Source organism: Phyllostomus hastatus, unplaced genomic scaffold (genome assembly GCF_019186645.2).
Source record: "Phyllostomus hastatus isolate PE091 unplaced genomic scaffold, TTU_PhHast_1.1 phas_contig_86, whole genome shotgun sequence".
Taxonomy (NCBI): domain Eukaryota; kingdom Metazoa; phylum Chordata; class Mammalia; order Chiroptera; family Phyllostomidae; genus Phyllostomus; species Phyllostomus hastatus.
Genome location: NW_025333977.1, coordinates 68,437,953 through 68,459,422, shown reverse-complemented (window position 1 = coordinate 68,459,422; position 21,470 = coordinate 68,437,953). Strand labels below are relative to the sequence as shown.

Here is a 21,470-nt window from a genome sequence, read left to right as displayed (position 1 = left end):
CAACAGAAGATTTTGTTTTCAGGTAGGGAACTTTGGAGCATGTTTGCAAGCAAAGGGCAGGTCACCGGTGGTAGCGAAGGGGCCAATGTGAAGGAGAAAGGCTTACAGAATGTGGAAGGGGCATGATGATGAGCACTGTCTGGAGTTGGAGATGTGTCCCGTGGGAAAAAGGGAGAGGTAAAGATAAATCTAGGCTGAAGAAAGAGTAAGTTGATGGCGAATAGTCTAAATTTTGTCAGTATTGCAGGCAGGGGGAATTAGTATCAGAAAAGAGCCAGGAAACAGGCAGGATGCTATATCCATAATGTGGGATAAGGTGAGGTGTGCCTGGATTGGAATCCTTGGTGAGGAAATGGAGAAGTCAAAGGTAAAGATACTTATATGCGTACTTCTCAGAGACAACACCAATATAACTTGGGGGCTCAATAGTTAGAGGAAATGAAAAATAAAAGTTTCTAATTAGGGTGAGTGGAAGAATTATGGTACTTCAGAAAGCAATAAGACAAGTGAGGTGATATGTCATGAATGAAAGTATGAGTTCAATGCTGTCCTGTTAAGTTTTAAGTAATGGTAAGACAGAAGTAAAAATGCTGATATTTCATTGTTTATTAATCAGCATATTTTACTGATGGCCTACTATGTACCAGATGCTGGTGAGATAATGGTGGTTAAGATACATATGATTTCTGTCCTCACAGAACTTAAAATTTATGTTGCAAGACACATGGGTAACAAGGTATTGGGCTCATTCAGATGAGAATTCACAAACATTGGAAATACATGCTTCTTAAAAACTTGGGAGGAAAAAAGGAAAGTCAACAGCCTTCTCTGGACCAGTTAAAAAGGAGGCCCCCACTCTACATTAAGAGGAAATAAATGCAATATGAAAGTGTTAGAAAATGTGCAAATGATATCTAAATGAATCATAAAACTTTCATAAGTTGGCAAAGTGATAACTAAAGCAATCTTAAACAACTTAACAAGTTGGAAACATGGGAAGGAAAAATAAGCCATTAATGGTGAAATAAATTTTGGTTAAAAACATGTTTTACTTTTCATCTGGGCCAATTTGAAAGCTTTCTTTTGACCTTAGATATATCAAGGACAAGTGAAATGTTCTTCCATTCAAAGTCCATTAAGAATAGAAACTGTAAATTAAGCACATCTATTTTTCAATATGATCTCAGAAAAGGATATATAAACAGGGAGAGCCACATGGACCTTATGCAAATAGGAAAAGAAATATGCACCACAAAGGATGAATAAACATTTCATCAATAATTCCAAGTTTAAAACAAACAAACAAACAAACAAACAAACAACACTGGTTTTCTCATCAGAAACTTACTACACAGAGCTTTGGTATAGGAAATCCAAAGTCAAAGTAAAAAAGCAAAAATTTTCCCAATAATTATCTGCATTTGCATAGGATAAATGAGGCTATCCAACAAATGAATATGATTTTTTTTTAAATCAGAGACTCTACACAAAGGCCCGAACATTAGAGTTAAATGGTTTAAAATAATACTAGTTGGCACTTCTGTAGCAAGCCAAGGGCATTCAGATTTCAATGTTTTTTTTTAAAGATTTTATTTATTTATTTTTAGAGAGGGAAAGGAGGGAGGGAGAGAGAGAGAGAGAGAGAGAGAGAGAGAGAGAGAGAGAGAGAGAGACATCAATGTGTGGTTGCTGGGGGTTCTGGCCTGCAACCCAGGAATGTACCCTGGCTGGGAATTGAACCTGGGACACTTTGGTTCCCAGCCCGCGCTCAATCCACTGAGCTATGCCAGCCAGGGCTTCAGTGGTTTTTTAAGAAGATACTCCTTAAGCAAAACTTCAGCTGTATTAATCTTCCAATTTTTGAGAAGCAATCATTCCCTATAACTATTATTGCTTATTCTAACCTACTAGATTAGTCTAAATTCTGAAAACATCTGCATGATCATATGAGAGTGAATTTCTCCAAGTCTGCTTCTAATTACTCTAATTTAGAGTTGTTCTGGTAGATTTATTTGGCTGCTTATATCGTGTACAGTATTTCCAGAGCTTTCAAATAGGGATTACTATTTTTTTCTCAAACACACAAAGACTTGAAAATATTAGCTCTTTATTAACTGGGGAGAATGGAGGTATGGATAAATGATATTCACAAATACTCCAAGTGCCTCTTTTCAGTCATTAAATTACTGCTTAATTCTTCCCTTTTAGTTATGTCCTAACAATTCTTTATTTCCACAAAGGATGCCTTGATTCTCTCATTCACTCAAGTATGAAAGCTTGCAAACATCTTGATCTGCTATTATTTAATTTTTAAGAAACTTTATTCTAAATGGAATTATTTATTTTAAATGTTGTAATTGGACAGGCCTGACTCCCTGTATTTGATGAGAAAGGCAGAGCCAGGGCGCGTGTCAGGGGTGGAGGTGAGGTGCATGCATGGTCTGAGTTGCTTGGGCCTGGAAGCCAACTGCCCTGTTTAAAATCCTAGCTCCAAAGAACTTAACATGTATGACACACGGACATGAACTAAAGGTGGGAAATGTGGGTGGGAGGGTGTGCAGGGTGGAGGGGAGTGAAGGTGGCAGAATGGGACAACTGTAATGGCATAATCAATAAAATATATATTTTTTAAAAATCCTAGCTCCACTGGGCTATCTGCTCCTCTATCTTTGCCACAGTCATTATCTGCTTGTGCTATCAAATCATGACAACATCTATCAATTAGAATCAGTCATTAGATAAATTCTTCCATGGAAGGATCAGTAGGACCAGGTGAGATTGAAGGAAAGGCTTGACAATGGGAAGGTAATCATATCCAAATTATGCCATATGAATTTTCAGGTTACTGAACCACAAGGATTTATCAAGTGAGTTGAATAACCATTAAAATCAACTGTATTTTGCTACAATTGTACCAAATTTCCTTCCTTCCTTCCTTCACTCTCTTTCTCCCTCCCTCTGCCTCCCCTCCCTCTTCCCTTGTAGCCTTTCTTTTTAAATAAGAGACTAAAAATTATTTTTTTAAAAAGCAATACATAAATGTCTATTTCTCAGCATTGGTGCCCTGGATCAATCCACTGGAAACTGGAATTATCACAAGAAAGCATGTTCTTTCAAGAGCCCATTTTCCAAACAAAATAAGTATGAGTTTAGTAGTGGGTGAAATAAGAAATATTTCAGATTCTTTGAAGACATCTCAAAATTATTTCTCAAAAATTTGGTTTTGGCAATATCTTCTACATGCCTTTTTCCCAAGAATTTCTTCCTTCAGAACTGTGGAATGGATATATGAAGGGAAATTTAATTTTTTTCTTAGTCTACATTTCCTAAACAAGGTCATATGAAAGGTAATTTTGAGGACTTACAAACATTTTTAAAGGTCTTTCTTTTTAGTCCAATTTAGATAAAAATAAACACTACAAGAATACATATTTTGGCCAAGAAGTACATGAAAAAGTGCTCAATACCTTAGTACACAAGAAATGCATATCAAAATGGTAACGAGACATAACTACACTAGAGTAATTAAGGTGAAAAGTACTAATAACATGAAGTGCTGGTGAGAATGTGGACAACCTGAACTCTTTATATCTTGCTTTTGGGAATATAAATGGGAAAGTTAAGTTAGGCAAAAACAAAAAACAAGAGATGTTAAATATACATTTTTCCTGAGAACCAGGAGTTCTACTTCTGGGTGTGTAAGAGAAATTAAAAGCTATATCTACAAAATTGTTATACAAAAATGTTTATAAAATTATATTATGAATATAATAACAAAACACAACATAATTCAGGTGTCCATCTGCAAGAGAATGGATAAATGAATTCTGGAATATTCTGATAATGGAATATTACTCAGGAATAGAAAAATAATAGACTATTGATACATGTAATGTCATAAATGAATGTCAAAAATATGCTGAATGAAAGCAAATAGACACAAAAAGAGAACATACTGTATTATTCCATTTTTTTGTAGAATTCTAGAGTAGGCAAAAGTAAGCTATGGTGATAAAAATCAAATCAGTGATTGCTTCTTGAGGAAGGTACTTTCTGGGATGATGGAAATGTACCATTTCACAATGAGATATCACTTCACAGCAATCAGAATGGCCATCATTAACAGATCAATAAACAAGTGCTGGCAAGGCTGTGGAGAAAAGGGAACCCTAGTACACCATTGGTGGGAATGCAAACTGGTGTAGTCATTGTGGAAAACAGTATGGAATTTCCTCAGAAAACTAAAAATGGAACTGCCTTTTGACCCAGCAATTCCACCTCTGTGATTATACCCTAAGAATCCTTAAACACCAATTCAAAAGAACCTATGCACCCCAATGATCATAGCAGAATTATTTACAATAACCAAGTGCTAGAAGCAACCTAAGTGCCCATCAGTAAATGAGTGGATCAAAAAACTGCAGCATATTTATACAATGGAATTCTATGCAGCAGAAAGAAAGAAGGAGCTCCTACCCTTCACGACAGCATGGATGGAACTGGAGAGCATTAGCTGAGTGAAATAAGCCAGGCAGTGAAAGACAAATATCATACAATCTCACCTATAAGTAGAACCTAATCAATAAAACAAACAAGCAAGTAAAATATAACCAGAAGCATTGAAATTAAGAACAAACTGACAGTAACCAGAGGGCAAGTGGGAGGGGATATTGGGGGAACGAGGGGGAAGTGTTGTCAAGGAACATGTATAAAGGACACATAGACAAAGCCAAAGGGGAGTAGGATCTGGGGTGGGAGGTGGGGATGGCTGGGGTTGGGGGAGTAGTGGGAAACGGTGACAACTGTACTTGAACAACAATAAAAAAGAAAGAAAGCATTCAGAAAAAAATTTTAAAAAGCTTCAATGATCCCTTATGAGGGGAAGAGAGAAAGGAAAGAAGGGGTTGATTGTTTTAACTGGGTTTGATTTTCACATAGGCTCCTGATTTGTTATCCAATAACTGTATTCCTCTAGTGTGCACATATTTGTTATTTAACAATTATTATAATATCTTCCTTTTAAAAAGTCATCTTTCATTCTTACAGAAGAAACTTCAAGCATAGAATGCATTTTACATTTAAATAAAATCTTTTGATAGTAAAAAATGTACTATTTCTTGATGGGATGTAGAGTACATAAATACATGCAATTTTTGTAACTGTACAACTAAGATCAATGCATCTCACTAGGTTTATTATACTAAATAACAACTTTTTTATTTAAAAAAGGGAATGAAACAACCTCTAAAATTTGAAAATCACTGAGTATTTTTTAAATTTAAAAACAATTTAAAATAAAAAAAAAACTAAATACTTTGGCTGACTAACCTATTTAGCTTATGGTTCAGCATTTAGCCTGGTGCCCAGCACATGGACAGGTCCACACACGTGTTGGGTGGCTGAGTGGCAGAAACTGAAAAATATACTTAGATTTTTCTTACTCTGTTTTTTTAAAATTTTATTTATTTATGTTTGGAGAGGGAAGGGAGGGAGATAGAGAGAGAGAGAGAGAAACATCAATGTGCGGTTGCTGGGGGCTATGGCCTGTAACCCAGGAATGTACACTGGCTGGGAATCGAACCTGCGACACTTTGGTTCGCAAGCCCACGCTCAATCCACTGAGCTACGCCAGCCAGGGCTGAGATTTTTCTTACTCTGTTTTGTCAAAGAAATGATAGCCTCATTTCCCACTCTGTGCTTTTCCTCTGCTTCCATGTCTTCCTGTGTGTGTACCTCCAGGTTTTCTAAGCCAGTGATTCTCAAACTTAGTGCTCACCTGAATCACTGGGAGGGCTGCTGAAATACAGACAACTGAGCCCCACACTTGGAATTTCCAATTTAGAAACTCTAGAGGGAGACCTCCCAAAATTTCCATTTCTGACAAGTTCCCAGGTGATGTTGATACTAGTGCTGCTTGGCTTAGGAACCACACTTTGAGAACTACTGCTTCTAGTCCTGCTTTAATTGCCAGATCAACGATCCATTCTTTTCCAGTCCAAGATCAGCCTTTCCAACTTTTTTTTTAAATTTTATTTTAATCATTGTTCAAGTACAGTTTTCTGTCCTTTACTCCCATCCCAGCTCACCCACCCATCCTTTCCCACCTCCCTCCCATTTCCAAGCCTTTCCAACTTTTAACAGTCTTCCCTAGTTACCCTCAGTCTAATCCTCTGAACTTTTAATATACTTCTCACTGAACCTCCCTGTTTGCTATCTGGTTTATTCTCCCTGGTAGTTTATTCTTTGTTAAGCAAAAACTACTTGCATGTGTTTCCATTTGGTGGGTGATAACTCCCTTTAAGAGTAAGCAGGTCATTTCATTCCCATATACCCAGACTAGGCTGGAGAGCTAAGAGGTGACCTGTAAATGCCGATGCTCCTGGTATTAATACGTTCTTCTGAAACAGGTACAAGTACTATGAAAAAGAAAGCACTAGTTTTTAGGTGAACAATAAAGTCTTCCGTTATAATGAATTACCTGTCATTGGGACAGTTACTCGGCAATGTCCAGTCATGGTGTGGGTTAATGAGGAAACCCCAGGACAGGAAGACAGAGCTTGGTGTCAGAGTGCCAACCACCAGCTGGAGAGGTTTGCGAGAGCGTCTTTTGCCTATGGAAGTAACATACAGGTTAATTATGGTAATATTTGGTGTACTTTCATGATAGGGGTAAAATGCATAAAGATGACCTAAGTAGTAAGATAATGAAGAATTTGAAAGTAGCAAGTTCTTTTTCTTTTCATATAATGCACAATTATTATTAATTCTCTGACAATGAATTTAAGCATGAATCGAATGAAATATTTCTTTCTGGTATGTATGTGTGTATATATGTATATATGTGTATATATGTATATATTCATATATGGTAATATATGCTTATAAACTATATCCAATTATATCTAATTTTTATTTTCTTGTGAGTCAGAGATGAATATGGAGGTCTCGGCTATTACCAGTGAAGTAAATAAACACACACATTTCCATATACATATACATACAGTATTACATATACATATATGTGTGAATGTATATACACACACTCACTTCATGTCTTTTACAGAAAAAAACATGTAAATTTTTTCCCTAGGACTTTGATTTAGTATGAAATAACATCTAAGAAGAGAAAAGAAAGCTTATCATTTAGGTTGTATGTTATATTGTTTTTAAAACCTTTTTAGAAGTACAAAGTGCCCATAATACTATTGGAATAAGAATATTTTTACAGTGAGTATCTAGTAGAAAATGTGCATACATTTTTAATGATGCTGGAAGAGTAGAAATCATGCAGGAAGCAGTCACTCTGATGTGACTAAGTAGATTTGGGCAGGGCCTAGAGTGATGCTGGTAAAGTACTGTAGATTCTTTTTAAGTATATAAGGGACAGATATTTGCATTTTCAAAAATATCTGAAACTACAAGAATGGAAACAGTAAAAAAGAGCAGGGAAGATCCCCAGCCATGGAACTCAACACTGGTTCACAAAAAATCAAAGTGAATAAAATAAAAGTCCAATAGCAGACCTAATAAAACTACACAGAGCTAAAAGAATACATATAGAATTTGTATTCCCATTGGAGTTAGCTTTCCTTTCATGAAACTATATTTGTTGTATTTGCTATATGATAGACTTGTGTTATCTTAATCTAATGCAGTATAAACCAGGGAGTAAGAAGGAACCCATTGCATGAGCTTAGTGGAAATTATCTAAACAAAAACCCTTGAAAATTGTGTCATACTGTTACTTCTACTAGATTTAATGTCTGCAAATTGTTAGTCTAGTGAAAAGCTTTCTGAGTCCAGAAAATACATGACAAATGATATTTGTCTACTGATAACAAATTGCCTCACTGTAACATAGCTGAATTTTAAAAATATATTTTAAATAATTTCCAGTGATACTTATTGTTTACTTGGTTGCAATTGCATTTATACTTCTCTGTACATTTTTCCAGATCCATCCATCATAGTGTCTAGCGTGATTGTTATTCAAAGGGTCCAAGTCTGGCCCTCAAGGGGAGAAGATTAGAATCTGTCATGAGGGTAGAGAACGCAGGTAGTTTGAAAAAGTCCTGAGATATCTATGCCTTTCCCCACCACCCCTCCAGTTGATTTCCACTAACGTCATCTTATTTTACAGATGAATATTGATAGGCCCAGAGAAATTTCAAGGGTGGCCAAGATCACACCAAAAACAAGGTCAAGAATTAAATCTAGCTCTGCTGCATTTTTATCTAATTTTCTTTTTACTACATTATTGCTTTAACTCACAATGTATGAATTACATATTTTTCAGACAATAAAATGCACTCCCCCCCAAATCTGGGAGAAAAGGGGGTACGTCTTATAATCTGAATGTAGCTTACCTGGCTTGCTGTGGGGGAGCAGTGGTAGAGTGGGGTCACAGGAGGCAGGAGCAGGGTTACCACTGCATTTTCCTCCAAAATTTAGGGGGGAAAGTATGTCTTATAGTCCAAAAAATATGGTAGATGCCACTTAGAGACCAAAGATACATTTTTCTTTTACTAAGGGAGCCTAAGGCTTACATGACCATCAAATGATTATTTCACTAAGTTTCTATGTTAATGTAAAATGGTTAAATAATTAAAATTTATGTGGTAGATACACATATAAAACAAATAGAAGCAAATCCACTAGTCATTTTATCATTTTCAAGTGCAGATTACGAAAACAAAAATTATATCTGTTGCCTGAAAGGAAAGGTGGGGTATTATATCCTGAGCAAGATGAAATAATTTCCTGAACTAGTCACACAAAGTGAAAAATAACTTCTAAGGCCAATGTCATAGAAGCCCCCAAATGAAAAGAAATGAAGTGATAAGGGGCTACTAATGTGCAATCACTCTCTTGATTTTGGTCTTCCTTATGTATTTTTGTATATTTTACTATGATCATATCTGCATTAAGAAAAAGTTAAATGAGTATGAAGCCAGAATCCCATGGAACCAGACTCATGCTTCTTGATTTTATTTTTTAAGTATTTTGAAATAGAGTCTTGAAATATTGTGAGTACATTTATTTTGAGGTATATGGAAAGCTTCCTGGACAACTATCATTAACAAGTTATAAGGAGTGACTGAAATTTTCCTTGCGCTTTGGGATAATATAAAAGGTCAAGAAAAAAACATAATCTTATTTTCAAAATGCATGACCATTTATTGCTTCTCTTAAAAGAAGTGGAAAACAACAGAAGGAGGGAGGAGAGGACTGTGGCAACTGATTTCTGGTAACCAGGCTTGGCAGGTACATCGAGGAGACAAACACACAGCTGCCGCAGGCCCCTTTGCTGGGGATGAAGATCTGGATGCTCTCCCCACCCATTTCATACCTTAATAAAGATGTAACAAAACAAAACAAAAGATCCTTCTTTTGTGTGTGACATGTAGTGCACTATAAAAGATAAGTATGACGGCAAATAACTATTTTGAGAACAACAGTTCACATTAGAAAACAAGATCAACTCTATCTACATTTAGGAAGGTGTGATATCAGATAGTAAAATCATAGTCTCAGCTCTACTGGTCCTTCTTAGCAGCAGTGGCCAGCTTATTCGATCTGAGAAAAATCTTCAGTAATGAAACCGAGGCAATTTCAAGGAGGATTTTAATCTTCCTTTGAGTCGTGTGAAAATGTCTCTAATTGTTCTTTCATATGTATCCATGTTTCTGTTTCAAGATTTCCTAACCCTGGGAAACTAGGTGTTGTGTTGCTGTTTTATGAAAGGAGTCCTTCCATATTTGACTAAATAGAAAATGTTTAGAAGGGAGAAATCAACAGTAAATAAAACCTAAATTCACATTTCAAGATACAGACAGACGAGCAGGAGCAACCCTCAGTGAGCACTTGCTATGGGCCGGGCCCGTCTAGGTGTGGCATATCCACGAACTCATCTAACTCTCCGAGTGACCCTGATTATGCAGCAGAAAAGAGTCACAGAGAGGTTCAATAATGTGCCCACAGCCCTGCAGCTTGTATGTGGTGGCACTGGGGCAGGGTCCTGAGAAGTCCCTACCACCGGGCTGTGCCACTAATCTGTTAACAGCCCAGAGCCTGCTGTGTCTGTTTCATCTTCTAATCTAGATTCTTAAGGCTTCCCCAAGGCACTGGGTCTCCATGGGTCAGAAAGAGATGAAAAGCCATAAATAAAAAACAAAATGAATGAGAAATACCTGAGCATGACTTCTTTTGACTTGGCACAGGGGCAGGCCGCACCACGATCAGATATTTCGGCTCCGCATCTGGAAATAATAATGACTTTATTTATGAATAAAATTCTTTGAGGAAGAACCTCATTTGCAACAGCAGAGGCAGCCCTGACTCAGTGTTCCCCAGCTTTAGTCACTGTAACCGCAGTGGACGAGCGGACCCAGGAATTTGGAAACTTAATACTTTCTGAATAGTTCAATTTAGTTCAGTTTTTAAAATGAAAATTAAATCCAGGTTTTCGAAACCAAATGTATAGGGGTAGGGGATAGGTCTTAAAAGAATCTTAATAGACATGGTTTTCATGTCAATCCTTTTCTCTGCCAAGAGATTTTTTAAAATTCAGATTGTATTTGCTCTGTTACCTCTTCCCCACAGAGGGTCAGCCAGATGCTAAAATTGGACAAGGAAAATCCTACTTGCTTGAGACACGTGGGTCATGTCACCTGCTGCATGAGCTGAAATTGCTCACTTTTGTGGAAATACAAGTGTTTATAATGACCTATTTTTCATCCTGTTGCATAATTTCTCAGCCAGTTATCATATCGAACCAGCTATTTTTATGAATGATTTTAAAACAAATTCTCAATTTTAGGTTGCTATGATTTTCACCTAAATTATGTCAATAGAAAGTAACTTGTTAGTGAATGTCTTTTTTAAATATTTATGTTTTAAATAAAATGATGTCTAAATAAGCAATATGTGCTAACTCAAGCATGAGCTAATAACTTATCAAATATTTTTTTAAAAGATTTTATTTATTTATTTTTAGAGAGAAGGGAAGGGAAGGAGAAAGAGAGGGAGAGAAACATCAATGTGTGGTTGTCTCTTATGTGCCCCCAAATGAAGACCTGGCCCATAACCCAGCCATGTGCCCTGACTGGGAATCAAACCAGCGACCCTTTGGTTCATGGGCCTGCACTCAATCTACCCAGCTACACCAGCCAGGGCCAAATAATCTTTTTTTAAGTTGATGTTTCCAAGAGGAATGCTTGGTTTAAATATATCTAATAAGACAAATACACTTTGGGCATACTAAATAGTATTTTGTAAGCAGCTCCACTGCACTAATTGATGAGCATTATCTACAATATTTCTTCAGTGACTTTGGATCCTATATCCATTCTACTCCAAGTTTCATCTGGATAGTGCAGTCAACAAAAGTGCACCTCTACTTGCTCAGGTCAATCTCACTGCTTCGTATTGTTGTCATTCTGGGTTCAAACATCTCCCCTCTGTGAGTTTGGAATGACTGCCCAAGGCTTTACGGAGCTGACCATTCTCAATCAAAGGCAACCTGGCAATTCAGCCACACTGAATGACTCCAGCCTTTTTTCCTGGACACTTCCCACAGCCCTGTTTGCTAGAGTCTGCTGGGATAATGACCAGGGCATGAGGTAAACAAGGGAGCTTCCTGAACAGACATCAGAGCCTTGCCCAAGCATCCTATAGTTGCCTCCTGAGCACAACACAGATAAGGGAGCGCTCATTGTGTTTCAGACTCTCATGTGTTTGAAAGCACAGCTTGTTTAGTGAAGCTTATCTCAGAAATGCTTAACCTAAATCAAGTTTCCTAGTAGGAATACAATAACCATTTCCTGATTTTATTTGGGATATGAAGTGATGTAAGTATTAAGAAACTACTATGTATTGAGTACTTTGCATGTGCAGGATACTTGTTAAGCACTTGCCATTCATAACTTAATTACTCCTCCTGGCAGTCTTACCTGACCTACCTAATTAATCATCACCCCATCTGTAGATAAGCCTCTGAGGCAGAGCCAGCTTCATGGGCACGCAGTGTGCACAGTTGCAGAGTCCCAAGCTTCATTTAATAACCTCTTGTCACCATCGTGAAACTCTTAATACTTTTGCTTTTGGCTTTGTGTTTTGCAAGGGAAGTTGGATGGGACAATGGAGTGTGCGTGTGTGCAGAGAAGACAGGAACAATACACACATCTACAGTTTTTCCCACTCACACACTGCACTGGAGGTACCCCCTTAGGCTAGCATTCCAAAGGAGCCATGATTGCCTGGTTGCTCAGCAGGGCTGAAAAGTAGAACAAGGTAAGCATATTATACCTACGGCTGAGTAAGGGGGCCTGGAGGGGGCCACTGATTCAAACCAGAACTTGGTTCAATGCAGAAAGAGGCAATGGCATTTTAAGAAACAAATAACCAAGGAGCCCTATCCTATTCTTTCTTAATTCATGTTAGTCCTTGTATTCCCCAACTACTTATGCTGAAAATGATGTAGGAAGGAGAGTTAGAGCAACCCTAGGTTCTTTCCTTTTCAGTTCTTCCTCATTCATAAGCAAGTTGAAGGCAGAGTATTGGTAGGATGTGCACGTATCAAGGAATGAAATGAAAAATTGAGTTAGTTTTACACATTCCCACTGTTCTGATAAAAACAAAATACATACACATGCATGAACAATAAAACAACTCTGTAACTTCAGTGATCCTGCTTAGGAGTTAAAGGCTCCTACATTTGCACATAAAATTAGCATTGTACAATATAATAATAAATGGTAAAATGCATGCTGATAATAAAAAATTTAATTTTTGCCTACCTAATTGACATTAAGTAGCAAATAAAATAATAGCCTGACCAGTTGAGAGAGACTCTGGAAGAAAGGAAAAAACTTTATATTTTGGTACCTTCAATGACAATTTTTTCCTGCATTTTGAACCAGGAACCCTTCATTTTTGTTTTGCACTCAACCCTGAAAATTATGTTGCTGTCTTTGAACATAGTCCTCAAAAGGATCTTTTACTAAAACTCTGGATAAAGCTAATTCTTTATTTTTCTTTTTTAATGTGTCTTATATGGTTTTCTTTTATTGTTTATTCTCTTACAGTTGTCCCCATTTTTCCCTTTCCCTCCTTCCCGCACCTGTTCTCCTTAAACTGTTCTCATGGTGACAAAGGCTCTTAGAGCTAGCCTTTTATTTCCTTCCTTGATACACATTAATTCAAATCTGCCTGAGTGGTTTTTAAGAAAAGACTTGAAATACTAGAAAAATCACAGACATATGGTTATACAAGCAATTTAAAAGTAATTTTTGTTATGATCACAGTCATTTTGCATAAAGCAAAGGCTGTTACAGGCAATTACAAATTGGAACAGATGTTGGGACCGGGGAGCACATGCTGGCCCTCTCTGCTCATTAAAATTCTCAACATTCATGCATTTCAGCAGTTTTTGCACTTGATTGGTAACACAGGCACGGACAAATAAAACAACTAAAAAAAGAAGATTTCTATTTCTGTTCTGCACTACGAAATTCTTTGTGGATTTGTAGCAACCTGGAAATATATATGGCGGTAGCCTGATCAGAAATGCTGGCAACAAGTGCCAAAATACACAATCTTTTCATCTAAGGAATGTGTTAACTAAAATGTCAGTTTAAGAAAATTTGTGTGGAATGCAGTTGCCTTAACAAACTTTCCATTCCTAATAGTTAAGCCTATTCAATGTTGCAGATTACTTAAATCTAATTTGCTTAATATTTTAAATGCCCTATGGTGGAACATAGAGACAAGTTACTGTTTAAGAAAATCTACTATTGAAATCCTTTATAAGGTATTAGATTTTTGATAATATAAATAACCTTCCCATAATTGCTCAATTTGACAAGTCCCAATTCTCTCATTTTATTTGAAGACATCTGCGTTGCAAGCCAGGCTGTTTCAGAGTGATGTCACAGTGAGGTTTATTTCTGTTATATAAGTTTCAAAAAAAAAACAAAACCCAAAACAAACAATCACATAAAATAAGCCAGGATGATCCTAAAGGAAATCAGGAATGGGACATGAAAAAACAATTCACCCCTGCCATCTTTTTTCACAATTTTGTTTCATGACAAACTTAATTTCTGGGCATAAGAGCACAGACTCTGGAACCTGGAAAAGCCTGCTAGTTGCTAGTACAAGCTGAAGTACTTAACATCTATGCACCTCAGTTTTCTCATCTGTAAAATGGAAAAAATCATGGTACCCAGACACATGGGGTTCTCAGTAATGAGTAACCTACAGGACTGCCTAACATACAGAAAATGCTGATGTAATTTTAGCTAGGGTGATGATAATGATTTCTTGAAAGCAAAAGTTTGTGCCTTAAGAGGTCCTGAGGATATATTAAAAGGAAAAAGTTCCAAACCTTTTGTTTTTTTTTAAAGCAAGTATCACAGATTTTAAAATACAAAAAAATTTCATAGAGAAGTAAATTAGAGGCCACAATAATAAAGATTCTCTCCTTGACTCCTAGTCTCTTCCAAGTTCTTTTTCAACTAGGCCCTGACTGTTGGGTTTCTCTGTTCATCTCTGCTTTGTTTGGTTTTATGGAGAATCCTGCTTGGATGGTTTAGCCAGAATTCGCCATCCTCCATGACTCATCACCATTTCATCAGGTTCCTTATCCTTCACCATCCCCCAGGAGGTATCTGATCACCCCTGCCTGCCTAAAGCAAGAATCCTGTTAGGCCATTTTAACCAGAATTCCCCTTGCACTCAATGTTTCCTCTTAGTAATTTTTCATACACTGACCACCCCCCACCCTGTTCTTTGGCTATACATTTCTACTTTTCCTTGTTGTATTTGGGGTTGAGCTCAATCTCTCTCCTCCACTGCAAGACCCCACCATCGTGGTCCCTGTGCTACCAAGGTAGTTCCCCCTTGAATAGTCTTCTTTGCCATTTTTACAAGCACCACTGAATAATTTTTTCTTAGACAATAATACTTGTAAAAGTCAACACAAAATATCTGAGAAAATATATTGACAAACAATCTGGCAACACGTAGTATAATAATACATCATGGCCAAGTCTAGTTTATTCCAGAAATGTACCATAAAGAGAAAAAAAATTCACCTATTTCCACAGATACTGAAAAAACATTTGACAAAAATGCATTACCAATTCTTCCTAAGAATTTAATGAAATACTTCCTGATAAAATATATCTTAAAATGTCTGAACCACCTTTGTTAAATGTGCGGGATCCTACACATACATTTCTGTTGAGTAACACTCCTTGGCTTTATCAGAACATTCAACCCTAATTTTTCTTTCCCTTTTATTAACATATTTTTTAAAATGTTACACTGTGATTCTATTTTTGTAAACCACTCCAGCTTTCTATTGAGTAGCTGGGACAAGAATTGGTACACAAAGAGCTCTGTAACCAACTACACGATGTATTCCTTCACATCAGAGATGTGGGAATAACTAAAAGGAAGCAGTGGGTTGGGAGCATTACTGGAACATTTACGCATAAGGTCAGTTTTACCAGAATTGTGAGTTAGAACAAACTTGTTCACGAGGCCCCAGATTTAAGTTCCCATGACCATTTGCCTCTTTGAGGTACCTCCTCACTTGACTGAATGCACTTGATTTTTGCTTGTTCTCGGAGAGGATCACAAAAGCAACCATTTGCAACTTTGTGTGAACGAATCCATGTTAATACAGTATCCCTACTCAAGACTTGTTCTGTTTTAATTACATGAGGATAACATCGGTCCTCTACTAAATACACAGAAGGAAGACTCTTTTATCCTAGTGTCCTTCCCAATTCCTTTCCTCTCTCCCCAAAATCACAAGGTGTGGAGAGTCACCTTCTCTATACGCTAAAGACAGCTGGCTTGCAAATGTCTGGTTACAGACTCGATCTTGCCGTCATTGCCTGACACCTTCCAGTAAGGCCCAGAAAGAGACAGCGTCAAAATGGCGGGCAAAAGAGGACCAGTGGTTTGGAAGAAAACTCAGTGCAGCAGTGTTTCCAAGATGCTGTGTCACCAGCACGGTGTGGACAAACAAAACTGCTGAGAACTCAGAGCTGGAAGGTAAAGCGGAAGAGTTAAACTGTCAAGGTGAAGAATATTTAACAGTAATTAACTCTTCTTTTGCTTATTTTCCTCTTTTAAAAAGTAATAAATATCTTCCTCCACAAAACCCCAAATCTCAGGCTAACTATGTGAAAAATATCAGACAAAACTAAATTGAAGGACATTCCACAAAACACCTAACCAGGACTCCTCCACACTGTTAAGGTCATCAAAACAAGGAAAGTCAAGAAACTGACAGTTTGCCCTGGCTGGCGTAGCTCAGTGGATTGAGCACGGGCTGCGAACCAAAGTGTCGTAGGTTCAAGTCCCAGTCAGGGCACATGCTGGGGTTGCAGGCCATGACCCCCAGCAACCGCACATTGATGTCTCTCTCTCTCTCTCTCTCTCTCTCTCTCTCTCTCTATATATATATATATATATATATATATATATATAGATATATATATATCTCCTTCCCTCTCTAAAAATAAATGAATAAAATCTTAAAAAAAAAAAGAAACTGACAGTCTACAAGAGCCTAAGGGGACATGACAGCGCAATGTGGTATCCCTGAAGGGACCCTAGGTCACAAAAAGGAGCTCAGGTGAAATGAAGGAAATCAAATGAAGTACGCCCTTTAGTTAATAATGCTATCAATACTGGACCATTAGTTGTAACAAATGCACAGTATGTTGAGAATAGAAGGAATTGGATGTAAAGTATACAGGGATTCTCTGTCTACACTTGCAACTTTTCTTCTCTAAAGTTATTTTAGCATAAAGAGATTAAAAAATAAAATATCTTTTAACAAAAAGTAGATATAAAATTTACATATCAGTGAATCAAAAGCTCTAAGGGATAAAAAAGCAGTGCCGTTAATCCGCAACTTTATCCTTTTTTAGTTTTAGATAAAATTGTGGTGTCATTTACAGTTAAAGTTGTTTTAAAATTTGATGAAATAAGGTAACTATTTTTATTAGAAGTTGGTATGGCATCTGAGGAGACTCCTGATAAGTTAAGAATAAAACCACCCACAAAACCTGCAAAAAAATTCTACAGTCATATAAATCTCCCTAGAGAAATATCATCACAATTTTTTGCATCTGCAAATGTTCACATGCCATACTTCACTGTAATATGACCTGAGCAGGTACAATCCCAATTTAAGTATTCCCTTCAGCTTTAACATTTGGCAGATAGCTCCTGTGCCTTATTTAGTTAATACTAACACTGAGTAATGTGTGTTTGAAAATACCCTTTTAAAAGCCTCTTTGTGTTTTAAGCTTAGTCAGAGAGTTTCATTTATCCAACTGTCAGTTTTGAAAACAGAATCTCTAAGTGTGCCTGTGGAGGGGGTGAGCCACAGAGCTCCAGCGGGCCCCTGGTTCTGCACGTCTGTCTCAGCCACCTTTGTCTGCCCGGCAGACACACGGTTCACTCACCTGCTGGGCCAAGGAGAGAGGGAAGCCTCGCTGAGCAAGAGGTGTGCAGTCTTGGGGGTGGGGGGCAGTAAAAAGATAGTAAAATGCTACTTGTCTACTCATCTTTTGAAAGGCCGCATCAATAATTCTAAATTTCAGGTGAATAACCAACCTCACTCCTCATCCACACTCATTGTCACATTACAGTGATGAATACAGTGACAAATGGACACCACAACAGCAGATCGGTTTTAGCAGCAGGGTACAGATGGTTCCCATTAGAACATAGTCCACATGCATTCTGAAGCCCAGTTACTAGAAAATGAGAGGCTCAAATACTATTGATGCAAGAGATGCATTCCTCACCACAAAATCCAATAATTAAATGCCCCTAAAGTAATTGTAATGGGGTGCATGCAGCCAGCTCCTCACAAAGAGGGGATTTGTAATGGGGTCCAGAACTTGGGGTTTCGAGGAATATGGGATACCCCCACCTCCACAAGTCTGGCTGGGGGAAGGCACATATGGAGCAGGGCCATTGAGAGTTATTTTGCAGGCCAGCCTCACACCTGATATACAAAAATGGTTCTTTTGCATGTCAATAGGACCAGACTAGTCTCCAGCCTGAATGGAGCCAGAAGGTATGCATAACTTTGACCCATGATGTAACTGGGAGGCAGCTTCCCCTGGTTACCAGAGCCTGCACGAGAGCTTAGGGAGGGTTCACTTCACTGCTCCGGGCCACACCTACCTGGAATTACTGTGTCAGCCCAGAAAGGCTGAAAACTGCGGAAATGCTGGCAGTATAGCTGCTTGTGAAAGGAGTCTGAAGTGGGGTTATGGAGAAGGTTCCAGGCTGGGATTTAAACTAAAGGGGGGACACCATGTGGGACAGAGACTTTAAGGGAGGACAATATGAGACCATACGCAAAGAAAAGGGGTAAAAGGACTCTCACTGGTGGGCGATGAGAAGGTGCCACGTGGTTTTGGATTAAGAACTGGAGATCGTGGAGGCGACACAGCTGATGGTGCTGGGAACCTCAGGAGGTCTGCCCAACCAAGCACAGCTTAGTGGGAGGAACCAGAAGTCTAGCTGAGCTGCAGACTCCTATTTCTTTTTCTAAGATACGGTAACCCTGACCAGCTTGACTGGGCAAAGCGGGAGGCAGGACTGTGTGTGTGTTGATGGGTGTTTTAAAGGAACTTTGGGATTTTTAATGGCAACATTTCGCCATTACTCTAAATCTGTATAACTTTTGAATAAATAGTTCCTTTCCTTTTCACCAAACTCTAGGATTGACAGCCACAATTCCTAACACCTGGCAGTGGGCAAAGATAAACGTAGGACAGAGGGAATCAGGGGGAGGGCTCGTTTTGGTAACAATATCTCAGCCCCACCAAGGTCCATTCTGTAACATAATTACATAGTCAAAAGCTAGAATAGCAGCCACTGTTTCCAAGTCTTGACCAACTTGGAAACATCACTGATGTCCCTTCAGGAAGTTTGATGTCCCTTCTAGAAAAATATTGATGGGGTATTTCTCTGGAAAATTCCGCTGTCTGCTTAGATGTGTGCTAAGTTAGAGTTTTGCAAAGTTTCATGGTGGCAGAACTTCAAAGAGAAAACACAGTCAGCACAAGTAATATCGGTATTGCACTAAAGTTACTGTTTACTAGGATTATGAATATAAAACTTTAGTGATTTTTAATAAATCACTTCATTACTAGCACATTGTCCTTAGTTGTACATAAAAATGAAAGTCTAAGAATTATGAAGCACCACAAACTAATATGAAACCTCCACCTTTGAGAGTATTTCTAAGCCCCTGTAGGGCACTGCAGTGGATTGAGAATCACGCTGAACTGGCCCAGATTCAGTTCATGTTCTGCTTATCTCTGTCCGTTAAACCTGGCCACATAGTAATTGTACAATAAACAATTTCTGAAAGAATAAATGCATCTGTTCCTCTTATCCTTCTTATGCCTGGGGCTAGAGGGAAAATAAAGGGTAAGGCTTTGAAGAAAGGAAAAAATGGTTAGGGATTTGGGAAGTAGCAGTCAGCAGAAGGAAGCAAATGATCTTTTTTGAAAAGCTAATAAACTTTAATCACTGAGTTTGTCTTTGATAAGCCTACCTGTAGAAATGGTCTTTTTCTTTTCCTTTAAAGTTTTTTTGTATAAAAGGTAGGTGGTTTTGTGTATAAGAATAATCCTTATCCTTTTTTCACCTGAAGAAATAATTTAAAGCAAATCCTACATTTTTCAGTAGTTATTCCCATTAAAAGTTATAAAATGAGGTTGGAAAATGAACCAGCACCCATTCTGACAGAACACGCTGCTGTGCCCTAGGCCTCAGAGAGAGTCCTGCTTCTCGGCTTCTGCGAGGCCGACCGCAGACACCGGCCCCCAGGGACGCTGCGACAATGTGGAGGTTAAATGGACTGCAGAGGCACAGGCATCCTGTACCAAAGAGCAACTGTTGTTTAATACTAATGCAAAAATGACTAGGAACATCCCCATTGGTGGGATTCTAGAATGTCCATCCACAGACATGTTCTGAAGGGAGCTTCCAGCTTGTGTTGTACGCATGCTGCAAGAGGGGTTGTTCTGAGTCGTTCGAGACTGATGACAGCAGTGAGCAGCAGCTCCTCATCTTCAGGCTGCAGAGTGAGGGCAATGAGATGAGAATTCTGCTTTGATGTGCTGACACGAGGTGGAAAGACAGGGGAAGATTCCTGAATCCAGGCATGTGTACACCCACAGGCTCTGCCACACTCCTTCACTCTCCACACCTTACCAAAGTGGTCTGGAAGGAAAGATGCATCACTTCTCCACACAGAGGGGCATTTCAAAGACACATTCCACTGAGGAAGGCATTTTTTTTCTCAGAGTTTTGCTTTAATTTCAGTGAGAGCTGGGGAAGCAATGCCATTGAAAACACTCCACCCAGTGCTGACAACATACTTTGCAGGCCTCATCATTGCAAATCAAAGGATAGGACCTCTATCTGTATAAGCAGGGGGAAAGTGACATTAAAGACACTAAAATAGAAAAAATCTCCTTCTCTTCAGTTTCTGTCTAGACCATGGTGTTTATTGGCTATTTAATGTTGAGCTCTGCAGGACAGTGCAGACCCTCACCACCCCCTGCCCCAACTCATCCTGCTGGCCTCACTGCATGGAACCCTCTCCCACCAGCTGCAACCTCAGGATCAAAGCGCCTACCCTCCCACCCCAGCCTCCATGGGTGAAAAAGCCAACTTCCCCTACCCACAGGCCTGTCATCCCAACCCACAGATGCCAAGAGATGGCAGCCTCTGCACTGGGACACACTGTGTACTTCAATAGGGGTACGAGAGAGGTTTTCATTGGCAATATCCTCCTCCGTATGCACTGTGTCACCGCCAGGCCCATGCAGGAACTGCTGCCACCATATCCTGCCACATGTCACCATGGGTGTGGGGGAGCAGCATACCTGACCTCCCCCTGAATATACACCCTAGTCCCTGCTGAAGGTGGAGGGTGACAGCACTTGTTCAGTGGGGGTGGGGAAAGGGAGGCCCAGCAGCAAGGGTGACAGGAGACCAGGTGCTGAGAACCAATGTGGGTGCAGGGGTGGGACCTGCGACACAAGAGCCCAGGAGCCAAGCCGTCAGCACATGCACCACTGTCCCATCCAACCTCACTGACAAGATCGAACTGAAGGGGAAAATTATTGAGAATTTCAAGACAGTAGAGCATTAAATGCAGGGCCCTTCTGAGTGCACTGGTGACACACCCGGGAAGCCAGCCTGGACCTACCCATCTCCCCCTAATCCCTGCAGACCCACAACCTGTGATGCACCAGGTAGCTCTTTATTTGCAGACAAATTCTGCCCCTAACACTGCAAACAAATAATCTTTAATAACCTATTCCTCTTACCCCACAGACAATACACATCTTTTCCTAGTTTGCAGACCTGTTAGGCATTAAAATTGTCAGCTTTATTGCCTGTAGGTTTTT

General features: G+C 38.9%; 1 protein-coding gene across 8 annotated transcripts in view; it reads right to left on the bottom strand.

Moving 5' to 3' along the window:
• The window catches only part of LOC123826727 (ABI family member 3 binding protein), a 243,861-nt gene that overhangs the window by 150,522 nt on the left and 71,869 nt on the right, over positions 1-21,470 (bottom strand). For all 8 annotated transcript variants that reach the window (XM_045850740.1, XM_045850741.1, XM_045850747.1 and 5 more), the window contains exons 3-4: positions 10,191-10,259; positions 6,479-6,611 (exon numbers count right to left, since the gene is read on the bottom strand). In XM_045850740.1, coding sequence (XP_045706696.1) covers positions 6,479-6,611; positions 10,191-10,259 — 202 coding nt within the window. The remainder of the gene's footprint in view (positions 1-6,478; positions 6,612-10,190; positions 10,260-21,470) is intronic.